Source organism: Canis lupus, chromosome 5 (genome assembly GCF_003254725.2).
Source record: "Canis lupus dingo isolate Sandy chromosome 5, ASM325472v2, whole genome shotgun sequence".
Taxonomy (NCBI): Eukaryota; Metazoa; Chordata; class Mammalia; order Carnivora; family Canidae; genus Canis; species Canis lupus.
In genome coordinates, this window is record NC_064247.1 from 77961519 (window position 1) to 77988477 (window position 26959).

General features: G+C 48.3%; 3 protein-coding genes across 13 annotated transcripts in view; 1 reads left to right on the plus strand and 2 right to left on the minus strand.

The window, feature by feature from the left end:
- The window catches only part of TXNL4B (thioredoxin like 4B), a 45565-nt gene extending 42636 nt beyond the window's left edge, over positions 1-2929 (minus strand). For all 5 annotated transcript variants that reach the window (XR_007410984.1, XR_007410985.1, XM_025426709.3 and 2 more), the window contains exon 1: positions 2632-2929. The gene's annotated coding sequence lies outside the window, so the exon portion shown is untranslated. The remainder of the gene's footprint in view (positions 1-2631) is intronic.
- Positions 2930-3028: 99 nt separating this feature from the next.
- On the plus strand, positions 3029-22030 carry DHX38 (DEAH-box helicase 38). 3 transcript variants are annotated; one of them, XM_035716215.2, is made up of 27 exons: positions 3029-3165; positions 5558-5897; positions 6245-6432; positions 7086-7187; positions 7742-7889; positions 8048-8166; positions 8328-8404; positions 8885-9040; positions 9578-9739; positions 10139-10246; positions 10635-10747; positions 12426-12563; positions 13005-13191; positions 13319-13504; positions 14135-14275; positions 14605-14715; positions 14805-14921; positions 15107-15214; positions 15622-15734; positions 16315-16523; positions 16641-16795; positions 17231-17386; positions 17485-17619; positions 17782-17907; positions 18417-18512; positions 20099-20220; positions 21560-22030. In XM_035716215.2, the coding sequence occupies exons 2-27, from the start codon at positions 5575-5577 to the stop codon at positions 21642-21644; spliced, it is 3681 nt and encodes a 1226-aa protein (XP_035572108.1). In that variant the 5' UTR covers positions 3029-3165; positions 5558-5574; the 3' UTR covers positions 21645-22030. The 3 variants fall into 3 exon arrangements, with proteins under 3 accessions (XP_035572108.1, XP_035572107.1, XP_048966677.1); XM_035716214.2 differs by having other exon boundaries at positions 3152-3293; XM_049110720.1 differs by lacking the exon at positions 3029-3165 and adding an exon at positions 3166-3293 and having other exon boundaries at positions 5530-5897.
- Positions 22031-23025: 995 nt separating this feature from the next.
- Positions 23026-26959, minus strand: part of PMFBP1 (polyamine modulated factor 1 binding protein 1) — a 50474-nt gene continuing 46540 nt past the window's right edge. The window contains exons 20-21 of one of the 5 annotated variants that reach the window (XM_025426701.3): positions 26430-26668; positions 23026-23172 (exon numbers count right to left, since the gene is read on the minus strand). In XM_025426701.3, coding sequence (XP_025282486.1) covers positions 23114-23172; positions 26430-26668 — 298 coding nt within the window. In that variant the 3' untranslated portion in view covers positions 23026-23113. Of the gene's footprint in view, positions 23178-25783; positions 26196-26429; positions 26669-26959 lie in introns of those variants that run through there. The other 4 variants (XM_025426702.3, XM_025426700.3, XM_025426699.3 and 1 more) reach the window with 4 other exon arrangements.

Genomic DNA, 26959 nt, shown 5'->3' on the forward strand with positions numbered 1-26959 from the left:
GTCCACCTGCTTAAAAAGAAACAAGATAGGTAGACGGTGAAAAATCGCCCTTGCCTGTCTGCCCTCAACTAGCCCCATTTGCACTGTATCTTCCAGTTTTGTTATGCATCTACAGGAAAGTACAAATATGGATTTCTATGATTTTTCCCTCTTTTACTCCTATTCTGCCAGTGTTCCAGCAGGAAAAAGGTGACATTCTCAAATTTGGTAATTTGAAGAGACCTTCATTAGGCAGGGTGCAGTGGTGTACTCCGCTAGCAAGAGCAGGGTACTGTTCCCACCCCTAAGCCTGAAGGAGCCATGGGAGAGAGTAGTGTGCAGGAGTGTGTGGTGGGGGCTGCTGGGTGCAGAAGGCTATTGTACGGAAGGTCAGCCTGCAGTGAAGGGGTGCAGCCCCTCCTCTCTCCCGCTCATCTCCTGCAAATGCCTCCACTGGCTGACTCAAACTGGAACCAGAGGGCAGGGGACATGCAGAAGGCGCCCAGTCTCCTGGTTCCAGAGTAGTCTAGAGGAGGAGGAAGAGGGGATCTGGAGAGGCAAATGATGGATGTCCAGCACACATACTTTACCCAGTCTTCTGCACTTTGTAGTTTTTTTACCTAACATGTAAAGATCTTCCCATATCCCTACTTACACTGCCACAGCAACACACTATTTCATGCATGTGTCAAAGTTTTATTTAAAAACAAATCTTTTAAAAAACATTTCATTTATTTATTTGAGAGTAAGAGAGCATGAGCAGGGGAAGGGGCAGAGGGAGAGGGAAGAGATTTCCCCGATGAGCAGGGAACACAACACGGGGTTTGATCCCAGGACCCTGGGGTCATGACCTGAGCTGAAGGCAGATGCTTAACTGACTGAGCCCCCAGGCTCCCCATTATGCATGTACCATACTTTTTAAACAGTCTTTTAGTGATGGAGTATTATCATGAGTCCTGGCTTAAAGATTGTTGGTGTATACCTTACGAGATGCACCTCACCACACGGCAAACAGATCAATTAAGGGTGTGACAGCCACACACACAAAATAAGTCATAAGATACTGAGATAGGAGAGAACTAATCCAATGCCCTCATTTTATAACTTTCTTTTTAAACTTTAATTGAATATTTATTCTTTGATTTTTAATCCTTTTTAAAGTTTATATTCAATTTGCTAACATATAGTATAACACCCAGTGCTCATCACACCATGTGCCCTCCTTAATGCCCATCATCCAGTTACCCCATCCCCCCATCCACCTCTCCAACCCCTTCATTTTAGACTTGTTTGCTTATATTACAGTTTTGGTTCTAGCTACAACAAGGACTAGAATCCAAGTCACCAGATTTCTAGTGCAGTGTTCCTTCTGCTATAATAGTTTCCTATTTTTATGGCTGAGAAACTCTTTGATCAAGGACCTTTATTTTTGAGTCCATCCACAAGAAACTCCATTGAGATCCTTGATATTTTACATTTGGTCCCAAAGTTGCCTAATGCTATGAAAAGGGAGGATTTCTTTATTTGTGTGTGTGTGTGATAAGTCACATTTCAAGATATTAATGAATAACAATTCATATAGGGAATGAAACTGTTCCCATAGTGTCATACTTTAACTACGCAAGCTGACCACCAGAAGGGACTTTATCAGATGTCTGTGGCAGAACAAATTACTGATGAAAGGGAAAGTCAAGGAAAGGATGGATCTATCCTACAAGAATTCAAACAGCACCTTCAGTACATTACTTATAGGAGGAGGTGTGGGGGGGGGCAAAGCTGTCTACCAGGGTGAGAGGACTGGATAAATGTTGGAATGAAGACAGGAAAACTGATGCCACCCCTAAGAAAATGCTCATAGCGAAGGATACCAACAGAGACTTCACAAAAGACATACAAACGGACAAAAGTATTTGGAAAGTTACACTTTACTGGTAACCAAAGAACAGCAGCTTGGAAGATTACTTGACAAAGCCATTAAGCTGGTAAAGATGAAAACAGTAATGCAAAGTGCGAATGGACACGCATTTCATAGTCCCCGCTGGAATGCAGAGAAGCAAAACTTTTCTAGGAAGGAAACACCCTGAGCAACGATACTTCTTCTGAGAACTAATTCGACACGTCCACAAAAGATTTACGTAGAAAACATCACTGTTCTTGATGGTAAAAAACAAAACAAAACAAAACAAACAAACAAACAAAAAAAAACTGAAAATAACCTGCATGGCCCAAAGTAGGGGGATTGGAAAAATAAATAAACAAACAAACTGGAAAAATAAAGGCTAATACAGTCCTGCAAGCTACCGTCATTACACAGCCACAGAATACCGTGCTACGAATGAACTTCTCAGATCCCGAAACGTTCTCACCGTGAAGAAGTCATAAAACAGACTACAGAGCGTGACCCCGTTGTGGTGCAACACAATACTGCACACGCATTCTACGTGTGCGTGGAAAACCAACTGGAGGTCCATATCCCCCAACACCATCAGCGGTCATCTCTGCGACCGAACAGACAGCAGGTGATTCTTAATTACATCGGAGTGAGCATCTTTCTTCTTCCAAAATCTTCGAGAAACACAGACATACATACATCAGCAACGCCTCTGGGCGGGCTGCTCCTGGCCGCCAACTGCTAGGGCGGACGATACTCACCTCATTTGTCCAGGTCACCTCTCGCTCTTCCGCTTCAGCGGCGTCCGCCACCTTGGCCTCCTGTCCAAAAAAGTCAGGACGTCGGCGGCTCCTCCCACGTCAACGCAGCCGCCTTAACGCACCGCAACCCAGGCGCTCCGGCCCAGGGGCTCCCAGAGCCCCGCTTAAGAAGGCGGGAGCGGAAGAAGGAAACGCACAGGCGCAGTAGATGAACTCGCGGTCCTCAACAGACCATCAACAGGGGGTTATCCGAGTCATTGCCCACTTTACCGGGCTTTGACCGGAAGCTGTGGAGTCACTTCCGCCCTTATTAAACATGACCGACCTTCTGCCCTCACCCTCCGTCTTGTCTCGCCTTTTAGGCTGTGATTGGTCGTGACGAGACTCGGAAGTGTCTTCGAATCAGAGTCCCAGAGGAGGACACTCTAGCCTTGAGCGCTTGGTCGCTTTCTGTCCCACACTTGGAGCGGGGAACCGGCGTTTTCCGGTCTTTCCTCGATGGTATCTTCGGATGGATAGAGGGGACCGCGCAAGGTATTATGGGACAGTGATGGCCGCGTTCGCGGTTTGGGTTTGGGTCTGTGAGGCTGTCTGAGTGAGGGGTGGTGGTGCCGGCGCCCCAGAATCTGGGACGGAAGGTTCTGAGAGGCGGGCTTGGTGAGGTGAGTGCCCCTTCTTCCTTCCTGGCCTGCCCTTCGCCAATCATGGCAGCTCCAAGCGGCGGATATGGGTCGTTCCTTCAGGTTCCAGCCCGGGTTTGCGAAGTCCCATCCCTGTCACCCAGCTTGCCTTTCTCACCGTAGGGATGCTGCGCCGGTGCGGCTGGCCCCATCCTTCCTCCTCGATCCGGTCGGATCCCGCTTCCTGGCCGGAGGTGCAGGGATGCTGCCCGGGGGCTCCCCCGCACCCTGCCTCAGCCCCCTGCATTAGCCCCCTCCCCGGCCGACGCCGCCACACGCCGGGCGGCTGTGTCTTCTCGCCTCTGTCACAGTGTGTCTTCACTAGGCGATCTCCTCTACCACAGTGTCGACTCCAAGAGGCGAGGAGTTTGGTCTGTTTTGTTCTCTGTTCTGTTCTTTTCCTCTTGCCCAGAACAGCGACTGGCTCACAGAAGGCAGTCAGGGAAAAATTGTTGAATGAGTAAATCTAGTTGTTCTGAATTGGGTTTTTTGTTGTTGTTGTTGTATTCTCTGTGGCTTCTTTGTCATTAATCATTCCCCAGAACCCAGCCCCTTAACTCCTGCTTGTTCTCAGCAGCTAATTAGGTCTCCTCAGATGCCTTGATCCTGGGCTGTTGATACGTTCCTTTGCTGTCTCTAGAAACGTGGGGCTTCCTGTTCTCCACGAATCAGTTTAAATTCATTCACCCATTTATTCATCAAATGTTTAATTTTGCCAGGCACTGGGTACAGCAACAGCAAGACAGACAAGGTTCTCTTTTTCACAGTATAGGACTTATTTTCGAGTTCAGACTACTGGTGAGCAGAACATACATGTGTTTACCTTCCTATTTAGATTTCCTCACCTGCACACAGACGTCATCAATATGCAGCTCTCTCCCTCCTCTTCTACCTGATGGCATTTTCCAAGATGCAGCCCTCGTGTCTTTGTTCGTATTATGCGTCCAGTCTGTTTGGCGATATTTCCCTGTTAGAGCGGCGCCTGTTAATTAGAGCTGGGCAAAAACATTCTGGATTCTGGTGGTACCCTACACCTTAACAGTTCCTTTGCCTCACTGACTTGCTGAAAGGAGAATTATCCAGGCACGTGTGTTTATAAGTTGTTGGTGTGTAATGGGAGGTAAAGAGGAGTTTGTTACAAGTTGTGTGGGAAAATCTTACAATCGCCTTAATACTTTTCAGGAACACCATTTCATTACCTAGTGTTTCTCATCAATATTTTTGGTGAACGTGGATTGTCTTTAAACAGATTTCAACTGCTGTGAGGTAATTCTTTTCTCCAAAACACAACTGGTCCCCGAAAAGTCTTTCATGTGTGGATCACATGGTTGGTAGCCTTATACCCCAATGTGACTACTCTGCTCTATCTGTAGTTTAAAGGGAGAGACAGGCAAAAGAACTCCGTAGAAAAATATTGATCCCCCTGGGTGGCGCAGCGGTTTAGCGCCTGCCTTTGGCCCAGGGCGCGATCCTGGAGACCCGGGATCGAATCCCACGTTGGGCTCCCGGTACATGGAGCCTGCTTCTCCCTCTGCCTATGTCTCTGCCTCTCTCTCTCTCTGTGACTATCATAAATAAATAAAAATTAAAAAAAAAAAGAAAAATGTTGAGCCCCAACAGTTTATAGGAGCACAGCAAATAAAATAATGTAACACTTACCTTTATGTAACACTTTATGGTTACAGAGAGCTTTCACACACTTTTGTATTTGATTCTTAGGATACTTCCATGGAATAGATAAAGGAAAAAGTATTTCTATTTTTTCAAATATAGAAATTATGCCTAACCAAATACCAACTTATCTGCTTACAATCACAGAAGTAGAAATTGTCAAAAGCTTGCTCTCTAATTGAGGATTCTGACTTAAAATCTAGTGGTGTTTCCCCCTAGAGTCCTTTTCTATATGCCGTCATGTTCTGATAAGTGCCCTTTAGTGAGGTCTGTTTTTGCCTGGATGATACCCTCTTGGATCCTGATATTTGGTGGATGAGAGAGAGAAAGAGAGAGAGAGTCTTTGTGTGTGTGTGTGTATTTCTGATGTGTGTAGGAGTGGGGATCAGGATCTTTTGAGATTGTCATTGACTTAATGGAAAGGTCTTGGCAAGAGGTAGCTAAACAAAGCCTGGTCTTGATGGAGAGGTCACCCCCCCGAATATACTTATAACTGTAGTTATCTTGGGATACAGTGGAGTCAAACCTTTTCTCCTTTTACATCCAGTACAAAATAGGTTGACTTCCTTCCACAGACATCTCAGAGCCTGTCATGGAGGACACCAGCGAGGATGCCTCGATCCATCGATTAGAAGGCACTGATCTGGACTCTCAGGTTGGCGGTCTTATTTGCAAGACCAAAAGTGCAGCCAGTGAGCAGCATGTCTTCAAGGCTCCTGCCCCCCGCCCTTCATTGCTGGGACTGGACTTGTTAGCTTCCCTGAAACGAAGGGAGCGAGAGGAGAAGGATGAAGGGGAGGATAAGAAGAAGTCCAGAATTTCTTCCTACAAAGACTGGGAAGAGAGCAAGGATGACCAGAGAGATGCTGAGGAGGAGGGTAGTGACCAAGCTGGCCGACATAGCCGAAAAGACAGGTAAAGGCTTTTAGATGGATTGACCCAAAGGGAATGAGAGTGGAGGCCAGAAAATAACATCTCATATTTCTTTCTTTTTTCTTGTTGGACATGTAGATCTTTATGATATTATTATGATTCTATCATATTGAAGGTAGATAGGAATTGGTGTTTTCTTCAGGTTTGTCGGGGAACATTCAAAGGTGACTAAATAATAGAGGATGGGGGTTAGAAATGCTTTGGGTTGTTGCCATAAGTAAGCCTGCAGGGAGATAAAGTGGAAAAGGACAGGTCAGCCCACCGGAGGCCTGGGGGCAAGGTATTTCTCCTAAGGAAGGGTCTTTTACCAGCTGCCCTCCCTGTTTCAGACATTATCGATCTGCTCGGGTAGAGACTCCATCCCATCCTGGTGGTGTGAGTGAAGAGTTTTGGGAACGCAGTCGGCAGAGAGAGCGGGAGCGGCGGGAACATGGTGTCTATGCCTCGTCCAAAGAAGAAAAGGATCGGAAGAAAGAGAGATCACGGGATCGAGACTCTGACCGCAAGAGAGAGAGAGGTAACTGAGCAGAATAGTTTCTATAGCCCGCTAAGCATTTGAATTAACATGTCAGCCTCTTTTCCTGTTGCAGGAGTTTTTCCAATGCCCAATAATTAGGGAGCCCTATTGGTTTTGATTGTGTCAGGATTGGGAAAGCAGGCAGTTTAAGAGCTATTACTTGCAAAATAGCTGCTTTGCTTGAGTGCGTGATCCTCATTTTATTATGAAAATTGGGGGTAAAGAGGATATTGGGTAACATGTATAAAAAAACCAACATTTACAGCAGTGTTGGTGATAGAGAAAGGACAGTGCTGTGGAGCAAAGCTAGACATAAAATCCAGTGCTGGCTTTGCTCAGTATTGTTTTAAGTTTTATAGTTTATAGGCTTGTAACTACTAAAAAGCTATTCACTGTAGACTTATAACTATTGTTTTTTGAATTCTTGCAGGAAAATAACTGTTACTGTGAGTTTGAAACTTTCTAGCCAGTAACTATTTTTTCCCATTGAAAGAATGGGGATATGTGAGTTTCAGGAGCCCATGGATCGCATTAGAGCAGTGCAGGTTGCACCTGTGAGTGAGTGGGAAGGCCTGTCCTTTCTCTAGGGTGAAGATGGGTGGAAGTTAGGTGGGGACACATATATCCTAAGCTCTGTGTGTGGCTCTTGACAGATGAGAGGGACAGAAGCAGACACAGCAGCAGATCAGAGCGGGATGGAGGGTCAGAGCGCAGCAGAAGAAATGAGCCGGAGAGCCCGAGACACCGACCTAAAGGTAGACTGAGCCATTGCTTGTGATTTGTGAGGGGTTGAGTATGTAAAAGGCAGGGTGAGCGACTCCCGTCCGTAGTTGATTTGCTGTGAATAGAGTCAGAATTGTTGATTCCACTATGAATTTCTGGAATACTTGGTTCTCAATCAGGTAGGAAGGCCCTGGACCCTTTGAGATGGATATGTTCCTCTAAGCTGTTGGGCAGGTTGTTTGGCCAGTTTTCCAAATGGCAGGAAAGAATAAGGAGCTGGGGAAGAGGATTTGTTAAAATTAATTACTTATATTCAAGAGGACTATGAGAGAAATTGCATATTTCTTAAAATGGTATAAACACACATTAAAACAAAAAAGAAAAATGTTATCAACACATGGAAACTGGACCATTAAAATCCAGGTATCTTTAAAAATTGTCCAACCATCTCACTTGTTACAAATAGATACAAAATTTATAAGTGGTGAAAGAAAGAAATTTGGGGAATTGACTTTTGGCTGATAGCTCCACAGCCCTGTCCTGGTTAAGTTAGATGTTTCCTTGTGGATGTGTTCTCTGGCCCCAGATGCAGCTACCCCTTCAAGGTCTACGTGGGAGGAAGAGGACAGTGGCTATGGCTTCTCAAGACGCTCGCAGTGGGAATCGCCCTCACCAACTCCTTCCTATCGGGATTCTGACCGGAGCCATCGACAGTCCAGTCGAGATCGGGATAGGTGATGTTCTGGGCAGAGCAGCTCAGTTTCTCTGGGTGATGACAAAGGGTGGATGTGTAGAGGGCAAAGGGATCTGGGCTGGGAGAGCAGATGGCAGCTGGGAAACATGTCTACACTTTAGTGACTGCTTAAGTGATGCTGGTTATACTGTTTCCCAGGTCTGTGAGGAGCAGGTACTCAGATGATACACCTCTGCCAACCCCATCCTACAAATACAATGAGTGGGCCGATGACAGAAAACACCTGGGGTCCACGCCCCGTCTGTCTAGGGGCCGAGGTAAGGCAGGGTGGGAGGAGGAAGCAGGAAAGCAGGATGGCTTATCCTGGTGAGGCTGAGCAAAGCTGCACTTCTGGAGCTGTGCAACTTTGCAGGGCTGTTGATGGCCATAGGGGTAAGCTGGGGTCATTTGGACTGACCTGCTATGTGTTCACCTTCAGGAAGACGTGAGGATGGCGAAGAAGGAATTTCATTTGACACAGAAGAGGAACGGCAACAATGGGAGGATGACCAAAGGGTAAAAACTTTACATCTTTGAGGGATTGAATGAGGGGTGGTGGCGTGGCACTCCATAGGTGAGTGGGTCATGAGTGACACTCCAGTGGAATTGGATTCTGACAACAGAGGTTAACACTGGACAGTGTTGGGAGCTGAGCCCTATTCAGTCCTGAAGCTCTGGAATCTCTTTACAGAGGCACAGGCTCCATGGTGAAACTTCTCACCGGATGCAGGGCCCACCTAACTTTTTTAGTTAAGTGCTGGTGCCACCACGTGGTACATGTAAGAAGTGCTGTCAGGAGGGGCTGCCATATAGTCAGTGTCTATAGTTCTCCTTTAGATGGCTCATCTGGGAGCAGGGTGGCCTTTTGCCAGCCTGTCTCACATGGATGGCCTCACCACACCAGTGACTTCTTACCAAACATCTCCTCTCTGGCCTTGTGTTTCACATAAACTCCATGTGTCCCTTGCTCTTGTTGCTTTGTCCCATGTGCTGCAGCAAGCCGACCGGGACTGGTACATGATGGATGAGGGATACGATGAGTTCCACAATCCCCTGGCCTACTCCTCCGAGGATTACGTGAGAAGGCGGGAGCAGCACCTGCATAAACAGAAGCAAAAACGCATTTCGGCTCAGCGGAGGCAGATCAACGAGGTGGGCTGCCCACGGTAGTCGGAGCTGACTCAGTTGGAGTCGGGAGCACGTGGGAGAGACGCAGGCCTCATGCACCTGGTGGCGGCACAGCTCGCCTCCCCGTCGCTGAAGTACTAGGTGTCGCTGTCCCTCTAGAGGCAGAGGAGGGGTGGGCATGGAACCTTTCAGTAGCTTAAGATAAAACTCCCGACTCATAACTTCTTTCATGTGCAGTCCTTCCTCGAGGGGTGCTGTGGATGGGAACTGGTAGGGTGGGACCTGTCTCTGTGTTCTTTGTGCTTCTGAGTGGGGCTGGAGACACCACTTGTCCATGTGGAGGTTCTAACTCATGTAAAGGGCTGCTTCTTGGAAAAAATAATGCTGGTAACTGGGAAAGCGACTCTTCTTTCTAAGGAGCCACAGGGCACAGAAGCCTGGGACATCTCCGCAGAGCCCCATGGCCCTTCTGTCAGGCCTTGATGTGTGGACTTGCCTGGTGACCTTCCAGGATGCCTTTAGGTGGCAGTCTGAATGTGGCCTCCTGTTGTGTCCTCACAGGATAACGAGCGCTGGGAGACCAACCGCATGCTCACCAGCGGCGTGGTCCATCGGCTCGAGGTGGACGAGGACTTTGAGGAGGACAGCGCAGCCAAGGTGCATCTGATGGTGCATAACCTGGTTCCTCCCTTTCTGGATGGGCGCATCGTCTTCACCAAGCAGGTGAGGCTCCTGTGGCCTGAGAGAGAAAGCTCAGGCGGAACTGAGGTGAGAAAAGAAGAACGAGAAGAGAAAAAAGGCTGCCGGGCTGATAGGATAGCAGTCGGTTCCGTTTACTGGGGCTGCTGTGAAGTGGACCTTCCTGTGGCGTTTAATGATTAGAAGGGGGATCCCTGGTGGCGCAGTGGTTTGGCGCCTGCGTTTGGCCCAGGGCGCGATCCTGGAGACCCGGGATCGAATCCCACGTTGGGCTCCCGGTGCATGGAGCCTGCTTCTCCCTCTGCCTGTGTCTCTGCCTCTCTCTCTCTCTCTCTCTGTGACTATCATAAATAAATAAAAATTTAAAAAAAAAAAACCATAATGATTAGAAGGGATTTTCTCTTTTTCCTCAACCTCCTGCAGCCAGAGCCTGTGATTCCAGTCAAGGATGCCACTTCTGACCTGGCCATTATTGCTCGAAAAGGCAGCCAAACCGTGCGGAAGCATAGGGAGCAGAAGGAACGAAAAAAGGTTGGTTTCTTGTCATTTGGGGCTGAGGAGTCTCTCTCTCTCTTCCCCCCCCTCTTTATTTATTTTTTTTTTGTCTTTGTTTTTAGGAATTATATTAGATCTCACAGGTAGGGTTCCTGTTGGAAGTGAGAGGACACTTACAGAGCAAGAAAAAGCTGTTGGAGGAGGGCGCGGTGTACCTCCGCCAGGGCCTTAGTGGAGACAACCGCAAGGCCTAATGCTTGGGGAGCTTGAGATGGAGGATGGGGAGCAGGCTCAGTGCCACTGCTGCCTTGTGGGAATTTGCCACCTGCTCGATGAAGCACCTTGTCAAGCGGGATTGATTTTCCATTGACCATAGTCGTGTTACACGATGGAGCCGCCTTAACTTTTCGTTATTTTTTTTCAGGCTCAACACAAACACTGGGAGCTGGCTGGAACCAAACTGGGAGATATAATGGGTGTCAAGAAAGAGGAAGAGCCAGATAAAGCCCTGACAGAAGATGGTAAAGTGGACTATAGGTAGGATCTTGGTCAGCAGTGGGCTGGCTCCAAAGACTGGGGGCCTCCAGGACACTTGCTGGGGAACTGATAGGACTTTTGGCTCGTGACTAGGAAAATCATGTCGCTTTGGGTTTTCTGGTCCCTTCTGGTCCCTTCCTCCTGGTCTTTCTCTCCTCCCACCATCAGCTTTTCTTGGATACTATTCCTCCCACCAGCACTGCCACTGCCACAGGACTGACCCCTGCCTGCTGGCATTAAACGCCTCACAGATGCTTCCCCCTGAAGTCTCCCGACAGTCCCAGTGGGACAGGTGCTCTCTTTCCTGTTTTCCGTGTGTGGAGGATGAGGCCAGGGAGGTGACGTAACTTGTTTGCAGTCACCCAGGTAATAAATGGAGTGATGATGATGAGACCCAGGCATCGTAGCTTTGGGATCCAGTATCTTAGCCACGCTGCTGGAGTGCGTTTCAGAGGTTCAGCATTGGGAGGTGGCCTTTGCCCCCTTAGCTTTTAGTTTAAAGGAATGGCTTCTTTTAACAGTGGTTTGAAAACAGATCTTCCCTGTTCATTGAGGTATGTAAGCAGATGGTAGAGAGCTGCTTATTGGGGTTCCCACATTGGGTAGCTGACTGGACTCAAATGTCCCTTGTGAGTCTCATCTTTGAACATTCCAAAGTCTCAGTGAACCGGCAACTGAGTGAATAATCCTCTGTACCCTGTGAGTAGTGACCCCCAAGAGAAGTTGGTACCACTGATTAGCCCTTGTTAGCTTATAGTTAACTTACCCCATTAGGCATTGATCATTAGCTAACCAGGAGTGATGGTAAAATTAGAAGTAGGACACCTGGCAGAGGGTGGGGTAGGTCTGACAGGGGGCGGGTCTCTTGGGGGAGAGGTGGGTGGCAGTGGTGTGGACCTTGGCTGCAGTGAACCGCTCTCTCTTTGCTCTGTGGGCTTGGGGAAATTACATGGTACTTTTGAGTGTAGGTGTGTGTTCATGTCCTTGCAGTAGAGGCTGTTGGTCAGTACTCAGTGGGAAGGTTTGTTCTCACAATCCTTTGAAAATGAAGCTATACAGACTCTGCCCTCCTACCAGGAGGAAAGAGTAGAGGTCTGAGCCTGGTCAGGACTCTGCAGCCTCAACGGCTCCTTTTAGCCCTTCACACTTTGTGCTGAAATTGCTCAGTGGTGTTCTGTACAAGATAATGACCTGGTGATTTCAGCTCCTCTCTGGTCGAGCTCTTTAGGGCCGAGAATTGGCCCATTTCCTAATCTGAACTTCTCTGAGTCATACTTGGCTGTGGATGATGGATTCTTCGACAGGATTTCTGGTCCCTTAGGCCAGAGGAGATGAGCATCTCAGATTACCTGGCTGCTCCGATGTCTCAAAGATTTCTTGCATCTTATTGAGGTAGTTCTCATTCATTTTTTTTTTTTTTAAGATTTTATTTATTTATTCATGAGAGACACAGAGAGAGAGGCAGAGACACAGGCAGAGGGAGAAGCAGGCCTCATGCAGGGAGCCCGATGTGGGACTTGATCCCGGGTCTCCAGGATCATGCCCTGGGCTGAAGGCGGTGCTAAACCTCTGAGCTGCTGAGCCACCCGGGGTGCCCTGTAGTTCTTATTCTTGGGTGTGGGAAGAGCAGTGTGGGAAATTGTGCATGGTGCTTACTTAGGCTGCTGTGTGTTCTCAGGACAGAGCAGAAGTTTGCAGATCACATGAAGAAAAAGAGTGAAGCCAGCAGTGAATTTGCCAAAAAGAAGTCAATTCTGGAGCAGAGACAGTACCTGCCCATCTTTGCTGTGCAGCAAGAACTACTCACTATTATCAGGTAATTCCTTCCCAGGGCCTGGGAATTCCACTATTGAATCGGTGTCCCCTTTGTCCCTTGTGTTTACTCAGTAGCTCTTTTTCTTTGGGACATTGCATCTGATCGAGAAAGCAAAGAATTTTTTCTTAACTAATATGGGTTGCATGTGATGGAGAAAGGAAAAAAAAAATTTCTTATCTGATACGGGTACCCTGGGCTACTTTGCATGAAGCAGACAAAGCAGCCTTGCTTTATTCTAGTTCACTTGTTTAACCCCCACCATCTTCTAGACTTTGTAGGAGATGTCTCAGTTCTGGGCTGTTTTCCCAGGGAAATCCACCTTTCTAAGCAGGTGTGCTCCTCAGAGAGCCGGATGTGGGCGTATGAAGTGGCCCCATCTTCCCAGAGGCTCCCAGGTGACTCACTCAGCCCAATTTGCGCTTCACCTTCTCTCCTTTGTAGAGATAACAGCATTGTGATCGTAGTTGGAGAGACAGGAAGTGGGAAGACCACTCAGCTGACGCAGTACTTGCATGAAGATGGTTACACAGACTATGGGATGATCGGGTGCACCCAGCCTCGGCGTGTGGCTGCCATGTCTGTGGCCAAGAGAGTCAGTGAAGAGATGGGCGGAAACCTTGGTGAGGAGGTGAGTGGCCATGAGGGCTGAGCCCATGGCTTCCATCCATCTGAGGTGGTCTGCTAAGGCCCGGAATGGGGCGTGGTAGCAGTGAGCTGGGTTCGGGGCTGCTGAGCCATTTCTCTCTGACCTTCAGGTCGGTTATGCGATCCGCTTCGAAGACTGCACTTCAGAAAACACCTTGATCAAATACATGACTGATGGGATCTTGCTCCGGGAGTCCCTCCGGGAAGCAGACTTGGATCACTACAGTGCCGTCATCATGGATGAGGCCCACGAGCGCTCCCTCAACACTGATGTGCTCTTTGGGCTGCTCCGGGAGGTGAGGGCCGGGGTACGGTCCATCTGTGCCTGCGGGGCTTTGACTGGTGCTCTGTTGCTGTTTAGTGACTGAGGTGGTCTAGGTGGGCTGGGTTCCAGGCTGGGGAAGCCGAGGGGGTCTCCAACAGGCTGGAGTGTGCCTGGAGGCTTCCAGCTTGCCAGGTCCAGGCCTGGTGGTGTAGTTTGCTTTCTTCTTGCTCGTGGTCTCTTGGCTATGGCTCCCTGGCTTCAGGCTTCGGGATTCTTTTTTTTTTTTTTTGGAAAGTCGACATATGTATTTGTTTATTCACAGTGTATTCACAGTAGGGGCATGATTTGGAGCTAGTAATTAAGCTTCAGTCTGGGTTCTTCTATATATATATATAATTTTTTTTAATGTTCAATTGGTTTTTGTTTTTGTTTTTTTGTCTTTAAATTTTTTTATTTTGTTGAAGTTCAATTTGCCAACATACAGTATAACACCCAGTGCTCATCCCAACTTGGTAGGTGAGGCTTCAGGATTCTTAAGGATCTAATGTGCCAGTCTGTCAGCTTCGGCCTCTGCTTCAGTGGGGAGTACTGATGAGATTGGGGGGTGGCCGCCAAGGGTTCCAAATCTATGGAGAAACCTTGGACTGACCTCTTCCCTTAGGTGGTGGCTCGGCGCTCAGACCTGAAGCTCATTGTCACGTCAGCCACTATGGATGCAGAGAAATTTGCTGCCTTTTTTGGGAATGTTCCCATCTTCCACATCCCTGGTCGTACCTTCCCTGTGGACATTCTCTTCAGCAAGGTACTGAGGCCTCCTTCTTTGAATCAGTCCTGATCTCTGATGAGAAGCCAGCTGGAAGGAAAGCTGGGAAAAGTTTTGTGGGTACCATGGGGCAGATGGGGCAACCTGCAGCTCTAGGGCTCAGATAAAAGAGCTGTACTCTGGGGGGAGGTTTTATTGGAACAGAGGTACAGGGCCCAGGGAGGGCAGGCAGGCCCATCTATAGCTCTGAACTATAGGGCTGACCTCCTTTAGCCCCACACCGGTGACTGGCCACCGGTCCCAAAGGGGTGCTGGCCCACATTTCCCTTGACACTTGCCTCTGACCGTGTCCCTGGCTGGTGTTGCAGACTCCGCAGGAGGATTACGTGGAGGCCGCAGTGAAGCAGTCCTTACAGGTGCACCTTTCAGGGGCCCCCGGGGACATCCTTATCTTCATGCCTGGCCAAGAGGACATTGAGGTGCGTGCCTCAGTCACGACTGTGATGAATGGGTAGTATCCTGCATATGAGGGGCTCTGGTGTCTCATGGCTTCTCTCTGTGCCCTCAGGTGACCTCAGACCAGATTGTAGAACACCTGGAGGAACTGGAGAATGCACCTGCCTTGGCTGTGCTGCCCATCTACTCCCAGCTGCCATCTGACCTCCAGGCTAAAATCTTCCAGAAGGTATGACAACGAGAGTGTCTGTTTTGGGTCCCCACCTTTGGGTCTCTCTGGATTCTCCCAAGGGAGGATGAGAGAGACAAGGTGTTACTTTTCTGGCAAGGGGTGGGTGTGGTCTTTCCCCTGTGGAGTCTTTCCTATCTGAGAGCCTACAGCCTGCCCTCCTTGTACATCCTGCCTGGCTCTAGGCTCCAGATGGCGTTCGGAAGTGTATCGTTGCCACCAACATTGCTGAGACATCTCTGACTGTCGACGGCATCATGTTTGTTATTGACTCTGGATATTGCAAATTAAAGGTAAAAGAAGACACAGGCACTAGGGCTGTGGGCCTTCACCCAAAGCCAACTCAGTAGGTGGGAAGGCGGGCCCCGGGTCCTCAGCCTTTAAATGAGGGATGGACTCAGAAGTGGAGGTGGTATTTAAGAGGCTAACATTTGAGTGCTGATTTTGCCATGCACTTGATTAGTTTAATCCTCATGATAATGCTATGAAGTAGATGGTTTAATAACTCAATAGAGATCACAGAGCTCATATTTGTGGGGGAGATTTCTTAAGATTCCTGGCTTCAAAAGGGTGGCTGCCTGCATTCCTAAAACACTATGCTCTGATGTGTAGCAACCACGGCTTGTCTGTTTTTGTCTCAAGGCTGCCTCCCCCTTTAGCCCTTTCTCTCCATGACCAGCTCTGTACTGTCCTCTCCCAGGTCTTCAACCCCAGGATTGGCATGGATGCCCTACAGATCTACCCCATCAGCCAGGCCAATGCCAACCAGAGGTCGGGGCGAGCCGGCAGGACGGGCCCAGGTCAGTGTTTCAGGTAGGAGCCCTGTGCTAGCCTGCTTTCTGGGGCAGTACTGGGATTGCGGAGTGTGGAGCTGGGACGGCGGGGACTGGATGATGGTCCAGCAGAGGGAAGTTGGCCCTAGGGTCCCTGAGGCCGGGCACTGATGGCGGGTGGGACTGCTGCTCCTTGGTCTTCTCATCATAGGCTGCTGAGCCGAAGAAGTAGCCTTTCCAGGCGCTCTGAGGTCTGGGGGGCAGTGGGTTTTAGGCAGACCTATGTTGCACGTACGTCCCCTGGAACACCACACACTTCCCTTCAGAGGATAGATCTGAACAAATTATTGTTGGTTCTTTTTTTTTTTTTTTTTTTTTTTTGTTGGTTCTTTTATACTTCTGCAGTTTTCTCTTTCTTTGCTCCTGACTGTGAGAAATATTGATTACAGAAGTCACGAAAACACAGAAAAATAGAAAACAAAACCAAGCCATAATTCTAGCCGCAGGCTCATTGGTTCCAGAAATGAAACAAATGTGTAGGAGATTCCAGCAGAAGGGTGAATGAACTGGCAGGACTGAATTTTGAATAGGTGGAAATTCAGGGTTCTTCTTCCTGGCAGGCTCTACACCCAGAGTGCCTACAAGAACGAGCTCCTGACTACCACAGTGCCTGAGATCCAGAGGACCAACCTGGCCAATGTGGTGCTGCTGCTCAAGTCCCTGGGCGTGCAGGACCTGCTGCAGTTCCACTTCATGGACCCGCCCCCTGAGGATAACATGCTCAACTCCATGTATCAGCTCTGGATCCTCGGGGCCCTGGACAACACAGGTGCTGAGGCCCTGGGAGCCGGGCAGGGCCTCAGGGCCTCTGGGCCTCTGGTGATGGGGTTTTCTTTTTCTTGACTTCACTGTGTCCACTCAGCATTTCAACTGGCTCCTCTCCCAGGTGGTCTGACCTCGACTGGGCGGCTGATGGTGGAGTTCCCACTGGACCCAGCCCTGTCCAAGATGCTTATCGTGTCCTGTGACATGGGCTGCAGCTCTGAGATCCTGCTCATTGTTTCCATGCTGTCCGTGCCAGCCATCTTCTACAGGCCCAAGGTGGGGACGGGGTGTCCTGTGCTTCTGTCTTCCCAGAAGCCACAGGGCAGTTTATGGGCCTGAGGCAGGATTAGAGGGGACTAGTACCTTTCTTTAAAATAGGATAGAGGGACAAGAGTCCACGTTTCCAGAGAATAATGCTGATTTCTGTTGAGCAGGTTGGGGTAAGGGAAAGCATGGGCTAGATCAGTGGTTCTCAGAGACCTATTGGAAAATTTTATCTTTTTTTATCTTCTAGTATGTTGTGCCTGAGCTCTCCTGTTTTAGAGTAAATACTTCATTATAGGCTGTATTATTTTCCCTGTATTGTCAGGGCCACATATCAACATGTTTGAAGTCGTATGTGCAGATAGCTGACAGTGGGAGAGCCTCCAGGGTCTTCTCGGTGGGCCTGGACTCCCTGTGCAGAGAGTAAAGGTCCTTTTTCCTTCCCAGGGCCGAGAAGAGGAAAGTGATCAAATCCGGGAGAAGTTTGCTGTCCCCGAGAGTGATCATTTGACCTACCTGAACGTCTACCTGCAGTGGAAAAATAATAATTACTCCACCATCTGGTGTAACGATCATTTCATCCATGCCAAGGCCATGCGGAAGGTGGGGGCAAGAGCCCAGATAAGCAGGATATTGGGGTGAGGGGGTGGTAGGGAGGAGGAGGAGGGCTACATCCTTTTCTGCCCTGTGTCCTGCTCTAGGTCCGGGAGGTGCGAGCTCAGCTCAAGGACATCATGGTGCAGCAGCGGATGAGCCTGGCCTCGTGCGGCACGGACTGGGACATCGTCAGGAAGTGTATCTGTGCTGCCTATTTCCACCAGGCAGCCAAGCTCAAGGTGAGCCAGAGGAGCCTGATAACTGTACGAGGACAAGGTTCTTTCTCATTGCACAGTCCTGCAGATCTGGGTTCCCCACCGAGGTCTGTGTCAACAAGGGGAGTGGCTGCCCAGATGAGCAGCATTTTCTTGGTGTGGCTACCTGTTCTGTCTCTTCCCTAGGGAATTGGGGAATATGTGAATATCCGGACAGGGATGCCCTGCCACTTGCACCCCACCAGCTCACTCTTTGGAATGGGCTACACCCCAGACTACATAGTATATCATGAGCTGGTCATGACCACCAAGGTGAGTCTTTTCTGACACAGTTGTGTGATGTAGGCGTCCCTGGCTGGGCCAGGACTTTGGAACCCTTTGTTGCCTTCCAGTATGAGTTTTAAGCTTGGGAGATGAGGCTGCATGTGTTGCTTTGAGGGGAATTGATAGATTGGTTTTCATTTGGGTTTGGGGGAAGCTTATACAGAGTTAACCTTTAGATGATAGTAGCCGTGGCTGTGCCAGCAGGATTGTTTCCTACTTCCTGCCTGGGATAAGCAACCCCTCTTGGTGTCATTAGAAGGGCTTTCTGAGGGGCTAGGCCTTTTCTCTTGGATACTAGGGGCATGTTTTTAAGTGTGGAGGAATTTGAGTGGGAGAAAGGATTAGAATTCCAGTGTCTGGGGCTTGTGTTTGCCTTTTTCAAAGGGCTGGGGGTCAGATCCTTCTTACATAGGTCCTAATTGTGGAACTGCTATGGGAAGGACGGCCCAAGGCATGGCCCCTCTGTGACCACCACTTTGTGACCCTTCTGCCTGCAGGAATACATGCAGTGTGTGACCGCAGTGGATGGAGAGTGGCTAGCAGAGCTGGGCCCCATGTTCTACAGTGTAAAACAGGCAGGAAAGTCTCGCCAGGTAAGGATCCTCCACTTTCCATGAAGGTTCTGCTTCCTGTGGGAGCCATTTTCCCTTCAACCTGGTATTGAAGACATGTTCTCATCTGACTCCTACCCTCCTTACTTCTCTCTCAAATACAAAAGCTGTGATCGAGCCAGATTGGTCTGTTAGAGTTCTCCCAACTACTCCAATTGCTTGGCCTGCTGAGAGTTCGTGTTTTTTTTTTTTCTAAAGATTTTATTTACTTATTTAGAGTAAATAATTAGAGTAATTTCAAGCAGGCTTCACACTGAGCATGGAGCCCAGTGTGGGACTTGACCCCACAAGCCTGAGATCATGAGCTGAAATCGAGAGTCAGATGCTCAACCAACTAGCCACACAGGCCTTTAAAAAAAAAAAAAAAAGCCTCATTGAAAAGTCCAAATATTCATAAAAGTGTAAAAAACTGTACAGGAAGCCATCATGAATTCATCACCTAATCTCCATAATAATCAACATTTGGTTAGTCTTGTTGGGCTTATTCCAACCCCTCCACACACTCATTTTTTTTCCTGGAAAGATTTTAAAGCATATTTCAGACATGTTATTTCACCAATAAATACTTGAGTAAGCATCTCTAAGAGAACTTAATTTGTTTTTAAAATGTAACCGTTATGCCATTATCACTTAACATATTTAATTCTTAATGTTATCTGAGTTTCTAGTGCTTATTCATATTTCTTCTTTCATCCCAAAGATAATTTTTTATGATTTGCTTGGATTAGGATCTAAACATTATAATTAGTTATAGGCGGTAAGTGTTTTATTCTAGAACATGCCCTGCCTCCATTTTTTATAACAGCATTGATTAATTGGAGAAACCAGGTCACTTGTAGAATGCTTCATCTTCTGTATTTGACCAGTTGCTTTTTCATGATGGTTTTTAACTTGTGCCTCTCCCCTGTGCTATTTCTCTAAACCAGTAATTAAACGCCTGATAGGATTCAGATTTAGCTGTTTTGGGCAAAGATGCATAAATGCATGTGGTATTGTGAACTTCCTTTTAGATCCTCTTAGGAAGCATGTCAGGTCTGGTGGTCCCACTTGGGAGGATTCTGAGATTCTGCGATCCCTCCAGTAGGAGTTCTCTAGCTGCTACTCCATCTCCTCACGGTCTGACTGTCCGTGGATGCCCAGAGCTATTTAGGGTTGCAGAATGTTGCTGGGCTTTTGCTTCTCCTCTTGTCCATACTTTCCACACTGGGCCCACACCCATCTTCCCTGTTCCTCCCAGCTAGGTGGTAATGTCTTCCTAATTTCCTGTCCTTCCCGGCATCATGGTGAACTTGGTAAGAGAGTGAAAGTACTCACTGAATTGAGTGGAGTGCTGGGACCACAGGGTTAGGACTGAATCATGCAGTGTCTGTCTTGAATCAATGAGGAAAATAGGCTTCAGCCTCAAAAGAAAAGGCAGCCTTGGTTTAGGGGCAGGGAGCCACGTGGCCCTGGCTCTGGGAGCTGGCACAGTGAACACGTCACCCAGCTTATGGCAGGGGCATGGCTGCGGACAAGGCCTCCTCATTGGCCAGTCTCCAGTGGCCCAATTACCTCTATCTCTTTTCTAGGAGAACCGCCGACGGGCCAAAGAGGAAGCTTCTGCCATGGAGGAGGAGATGGCACTTGCTGAAGAGCAGCTGCGAGCCCGACGGCAGGAGCTTGAAAAGCGCAGCCCCCTGGGCAGTGTCAGGTGAGCTTCAGCCTCAGGACCCTGGCTGGGATGGAGCCTGTCCATGGGAGGCTCTGGGAACCAGCCCGATAGCCCGAGCAGGCCCCGATGCAGAGTCGTGACCCAAGAGAAGTAGAGTCTGTAGGGCCGAATTGGTGATGGAAGTTGACTGGTCCCACATGGAGGCTTGGGAGAAGTTCCAGACACACTCTCAAGGCTGGTGATACATCTGCAACTCTTGGTCATTGTCATGTACTGAGGCCTGTGGTGGGCCGGAGAAGTTACAGCTTTCCTGACAAACGAGGACTTGGAACTCATGGTGGAGCCTTGGAGCCTTGGACTTGTGTGTGTCTGCTGGAGTTCTGAGTTAGAGCCACCTTCAGGTGAAGGGCACGGTTCTCCACAAGACTGTGTGCACTTCAGACACCAGCTCAAAGTGTGTGTGTGGGGGGGGTGTCAAAGGTCACTCTCACTTCTGACCAATTTGCTACAAGTTTGGGGATCCCCATAATAGACTCCCCTACATTCGATATTTTGCTATAATAACTCACAGAACTCGGGAAGGAACTATATTTACGATTATAGTTTTATTATAGCAAAAGGATACAAATCAGAACCAGTCCAAGGAAGAGATGCAGAGATAGAGGTCTGGGACAGTCCCAGATGTGAAGCTTCCATTGTCCTCAGGGCCACATTAGTCTCCTGGCATACTGATGTGTGATGTATGAACAGGGCATTGCCAACCAGGGAAGTGTCCGTGTCCAGAATTTTGTTGGGGTTTCATTCATGGGCATGAATGGTTGGGTAAGCATCCATGTGATTGACCCGGTCTCCAGCCTCCTCCTTTCCACAGAGGGTGAGCTGATATCATAGGGCTCAGAGTATAGCCCTCATCCTGGATCATCTCATTAGGAGAAATGATCAGATGTGGTCTGAGGGCCCACCATGAGTAACAGAGACATTTAGTCCCTTGGGAAGTCCCAGGGGTATAGAGATTACCTCTCAGGACCTCTAGACAAAGGTCAGCTAGATTCTTTATTACATAGATGGAGTGGCAGCCTGGGGAGGTGGCTGGAAGGCTACCTCTGTAGCTCACCTAGGAGGTATGGAAGGAATTGTTAAAAAATCTACCTTCCAGCAGTCCTTGCTGGATATCAGAATGAGGTAATATTTTATTCTGTTCCCCATCACAAATGAGGAAGGCAGCGGGGGTGGAAATGTGCTGGAGAAGACCCTTCAGGCCCGAAGCCTGCTCCCACACCAGTTAGAAGCCTCAGGGCCTCGGGCTCCTTATCTCACTGTGCATCCTGGTTGGAGCGAGCAGCAGCATGATTCCTCATCCCTCTTTCCGTGTCTCCAGGTCTACAAAGATCTACACTCCAGGCCGGAAGGAGCAAGGGGAACCCATGACGCCTCGCCGCACACCAGCCCGCTTTGGGCTCTGAGCTGAGGCTTTTCCTGCAGAGAAAGTCCTGAGCCTTGTGGCTAGAGCGCCCCGGGCCTGCACAAAACCCTTTCATCTGTGTGCTTTCATCCGTGTACATCCTGGCCCCTGGGGGAAGCCCCTGCAGGGGCCAGCTCTGCCGCGGAGGGAGGAGGAGTTCCTTAGTGCCCACCTGGGCTGCAGAGCAGCTGAGCTGCCGGGGCAGCAGGAGGGGGCCAGACCCATTGTATCCAAATAAACCATTCCTTGGACGCTTGGTGTACAAATGACTTGGCTGTGACTATGGTTTTTTAAATTCTGTGTAAAGCAGCAAAATAGATCTAGAGGGAATTGTAATTTGGTTATAATTCAGGATTTGGAAATAAATTTATTGTTTGTAAAATGTTATTGCATTTCAGACTGTTCCTTTTTCCCTCACTGCCTTAAATCACATAATAAACAACAAGATGGGCAGGACTCCGACTTTCTTTGGGATGATCTAAAACCTCAGCTCTCCTTATTTCTATTCTCCAGGTAGTGGCTCTCCGAGGGGGGCTGGCGGGTGGGACAGCTGACGGAAGGATGATGGCCTGGGGCACTGGGCAGGCCAAACTCCTAGGGTGCTTTGCTGTTCCAAGGCTGGTGGGTGGGGGAGGCTGGCAATGGCCAAGTCGCAGGGAAGTGAGCACCCATGCACCCTCTGCCATTCCCCAGGGGTGGGTTGGGTGCTCTACTGCTCAGAATAGCAGAAGTTTCCACTTGACATGTGCGTTGGCACATAAACAGTATAAAATACTGCTCGCTGATTTTCACATAAAAAATGATCCTCGGGGGATCCCTGGGTGGCTCAGTGGTTTGGCGCCTGCCTTTGACCCAGGGCGCGATCCTGGAGTCCCGGGATCGAGTCCCGCGTCAGGCTCCCGGCATGGAGCCTGCTTCTCCCTCCTCCTGTATCTCTGCCTCTCTTTCTATGTCTATCATAAATAAATTAAATAAATAAATAAATAAATAAATAAATCTTAAAAAAAAAAGATCCTTGCACAGGAATCCCTAGTCTTTGCTCTTGTTAAGCAGCCTGTATCTGCTGAGATGGCTTTGTGGGTATGTGGCCCTTTGCATCACACATGGCCCTTACTCTGACCCTCAGGTGGGGCTCCTGCCAGGTGTGCTGGTTGCAGGGTTCTGTGCTGGGGCTGAGTCACGGGTGGCCTGGCCTGGGGCTCCGAAGCACCTTCACCCCAGCCAGCAGCCCTCAGCCCCAGCCTCTTGGCTTAGGCCACCATCACTTCTATTCCCTTTCTCACTTTTTTCCTCGGATGTGGTTTTAAAATTTAAGTCAGTTTTATGGAGGAGTTTGGAAGCCTGGCTTTGCCAGCCAACACCAGCTACCACTTCTACTTGCGTTCTCTTTACCTCTAACTGCCTTTATTGGGAATTCAGGTAGAAACTGCCTTTTCAGGGCTCTGGAGTGAAGAGAGGGCATCCGGAGGCTCATCTGGGAAGGCTTCTAGTCTTGACACCAGGTTGACAGGCTAGCAGAAGGTGTCGACCTGCTCTGTGGAAAGAAGTAAGCTGGGCATGTGATTTATGTACAGCCTTGGGCTAGGGATGCAACCGAATGGGGCAAAAATTGAGCTTCCAGTGAATATGGCTCTGTTACTAACACAGGCTGTGACCTTGGTCACGCACTTACCTTCAAGTTTTCTGGATCACGAAAATGAAGCCAGAGGTTATGAAAACCAGGGGTCAGCCTTCTCATTTGAAAACAGGAACACCTGGCAAGGACACCTCACAGTACAGATGCCTCGGGCTGTGTGGGGAGGCTCCCAGCCCTCAGCAGCACTTCCCAGATCGGTTTTGGTGTTGGGACTTCCACACAAGGGTCTGTCAGGACCTGTCTCTAATGTGCTCTTTAAATTATGGACCTTTTCCATTCAGATCCACCTTAAATCCTTAATCCTTCCTTCCAGCTCTAATACTCTTGATTCTTATTTCTTCCTCAGATAAAAACCGATCCCCCCACCGAGATACAAAAGTAGGCCTGTGGTAACAGCCCTGAAGTGGGTTCTGGAGAATGGCTTTCGGGCTTCCTGGTGTGAGTGAACAGTGAGGCTGCTGAAGTGGACATGATTAGGGTGGGCGCCCCGTTGCTCTTAGTCACGTGCATTTATCGTGTCTGGTTGATGGTAATGGTACTTTGAACACATTAAAGATGTCTGTAGTTGAGGGTCTCAGGCTGAGATGGGGGCACATTCTAGCTCATTCCAGAGCTTGGCTTGCCAGGCCCTGTCTATGGCAGGAAACCTCCTCCTCAGCTGGGCTGCGTAGGGAAGGCTCAAAAGCCAAGTGCTAATGGGGCAACACGGTGGTTGTAGAGAAGGTTGCAGTGGCTGGTGTTTGCTCTGGGTGTTTTGGTTCAAGGGAGGAAATTACACTCCAGGTGAGTAGGAGCGGAGCTGCTGCAAAGGATTCTGTGGGCCCCAGGTATCGGAATCCGAGTGACATCCTCCCACTGGGTGGCTGAAGCACTTTATTCACAATCCCCTTGGCTAAAGTAAGTCCTAGTTTCATAACACTTTCTTTCCTTTTTTTGGTTACTTTCTAGAGAAGTTTTAGGTGTGCAGTAAAACTGAGCAGGAAGTACAGAGACCCCTTGCCCCCACACAAGCACAGCCTCCCCACTATCAACATCCCCTACCAGAGTGGTTCATTTGTTACAATCGATGAACCTACCTTGGCATGTTATCCCACAGAACCCATAGTTTACATGACGGTTCGCTCTAGGTATTATATAGTCCATGGGTTTGGGAAATGTATGATGACACGAATCTGCTACTACACATCATACAGAGACCATTTCTATGATCAGCAATTCAAACCACCTTTAAGAAACCCCTTTGGTTTCTTCTTAAAGATTCGTAGTTAGGCAACCCTCTGGTTTCCTGCTCTTTGCCTTATCTTTAGAGAAGCTACATTTCCCTAAATTCAACCCCTCTACCCCATCAGATCTCCCCCCTGGTTGGGCTCACAAGGCCAGATGGCTGGGTGATATATCTGTGTTTTTCTGGCTCTGCTGCTCCTTCGCTCCCCATAACTCACTACATTCCATGCTCTGGTGTAATTATTCCACAGGAAGTGAAAGATAACTTTGAAAAAAATGGACAACATTCAAAGTATCCAGTTATTATTGTCTTTGGCCAACATATATGGCACCTTTTCATAAATATAGAGACAAAGTATCTTTTTAAGTAGATAGCACTTGGGATTTTAATGACATTGACATTTTGTTTGAATAAATGGGCCACAGGCTAGAAATGGGGAATCATTTCATTAGGACCAGATTCTTCACTCTTTGTTTACTCTGGAAAACATATCCTTACTCTAAACCCAATGGGGGTACATAGTCAAAAATAAACATAAACAAGCAGACAACAACTGTCACAGCAGAGACTACCAGACGTGCTTGTCACTCCTGCCTCACCCTGTACTTCCAGTATTGGCCCTTGCCAAGTACTGGCAGGGACATGCTACATAACATGTCTTGGCTTTTGTCTGGCTGAGGAGGAAGGCAAGAATATGTAAGAATCCTTACCAACTAGTGGGTTTCTTCACTTCTCCTGCCCCCTACCCTGAGGTACAAACTCCTTTATTTCTTTCTCTTACTTTACCTTAGTAGCTAGTTCTCTCAATTTCCTACACACTAGGAATATAAATTCCAGACATGTATTCAGTTTAACAAAATCCTACCACAATAAAATAGTTTAGCTGTCCTTGGAGTTTGTTATAATGGAATTTTACTTGTATTGAGCTGGCTGGGGAGAAAAATAAAATTGTTAAAAGGAGAAATGCAATATGGCGGGCCAGGGAGAAAGCAGATGGCTATCTCCCTCCTCCGTTTGGAAAATGCATCACTCATTTCTCGTCTTTTCTTTTGGGTTTCAGGATTACTTTCCTTTTTGAGATTTTTAAGACTTTTTTTCCCTTAAATTCCAGACAGAAAAAATAAAGGGGGAGCTAGTTCTCTCTTGGTTCGAAAATGAATGCAGATAATCCAGAAGCTTCCTTTGGGAATTATAGCTTCCCTGTATATATGAAAGAGACTATATTTTTTAGAATCCAGAGAAAACAGGGATGAACATATTGGTGGGGACTGGAGGACGCAGAGATGTCTGCAAGACACCAAGAGCTTACTGAGATTGCTATGCTCATGTCTTTATTTTGGAGTTTGGGCCCAGAAATAGTATGGTTCCAATGCTCACTCCACTGCAAAAAGTGGACAAAACTCAATAAAATGTTAGCATCTTGCAAAATAGGCTGGGACCTTGATGTGTTCATGTAAGAGCTGATCCAGGTCAAGAGAGAGGGGCAGAAAATCACTGTCCTCTGAAAAATGTGCGTGGAAATGATGCTTAAGGCAGGGTGCTGATTTCTAGCAATATGAGGAACCTGAGAGAACAATGAGGAAATGATAGTCTTGATTTGAGGAGAAATTGAGATGATTCCTCAAGGACTGGCCTCATGGCCGGGCAGCTCAGTTGTGGGGTGGCTTCTTCCTTCTGGGGTAACATGGAATCTATAGGTGACAGAAAAGGTAGCTATAGATCCAGGCTGTACAGGGGATCAGTGTAATAGTGATCTCTGGTCCAGAGTAGCTAAGCAAAAGATATGTCCCCCAGCTCCCACTTTGAATTCCCAATGCAGTGATCTCTTCTTGAAAAATAGTATCAGGCTGTTGCTTTTTTTTTTTTTTTTTTAAACCAAGAAAACAGATATCATATAAGTAGCAAAAGACAGATGGCAGACTTACCTGAGCAGTGGGGTATCCCGACAAACTTGGTGATGTCCATTCTTTGGCTCATGTCCTGAGCTGTCCCCCTCCAGCCCAAGGTGGCACACACTTTCCCCTTCTGTATGGGCTCTGTCTTGCTGGGGCCTAGGGCTTTGGTGTACAGCCTTGGGTGCCCAGTTTTCAGCTTCTTCTCCTCTATCTCAGTCTTTAGTTTCTTGTTTTCCTGCTGCAGATGGACCATTACATTGTGCAGGTGGCTGGGGAAGGAAAGGGAAGGACAGGGGATGTTCAGTCTGCTTCAGCACCTTGGTTCCCCACCAGAAAGGGCAGATAAAGGTGCCAAAGGAAGGAGGATCATGGATGTCCAGGTCCTTTCCCAGCTGGTGCTCTCCTGCTCCATAGAAACGGAGGCCTATGTGTATTCCCTGGAAGAAGCCCAGGCTCAGGGTTGGGGTGGACCCAGGATCAGGACTTCTAAGCCACTGCATCATGTCAGCACAGGGCCTGTTTTCATATCTGTCAGATGGGGACCATTGAGTCTGATCTGC

What these genes read in the sequence shown, in the direction of transcription:
- DHX38 (XM_035716215.2), top strand. Translation starts at nt 5,575, where the DNA reads ATGGAGGACACCAGCGAGGATGCCTCGATCCATCGATTAGAAGGCACT. An exon ending in CGACATAGCCGAAAAGACAG is followed by an intron (nt 5,898 to 6,244) that starts GTAAAGGCTTTT and finishes TCCCTGTTTCAG; the next exon opens with ACATTATCGATCTGCTCGGG. An exon ending in AGCCCCCTGGGCAGTGTCAG is followed by an intron (nt 20,221 to 21,559) that starts GTGAGCTTCAGC and finishes CCGTGTCTCCAG; the next exon opens with GTCTACAAAGATCTACACTC.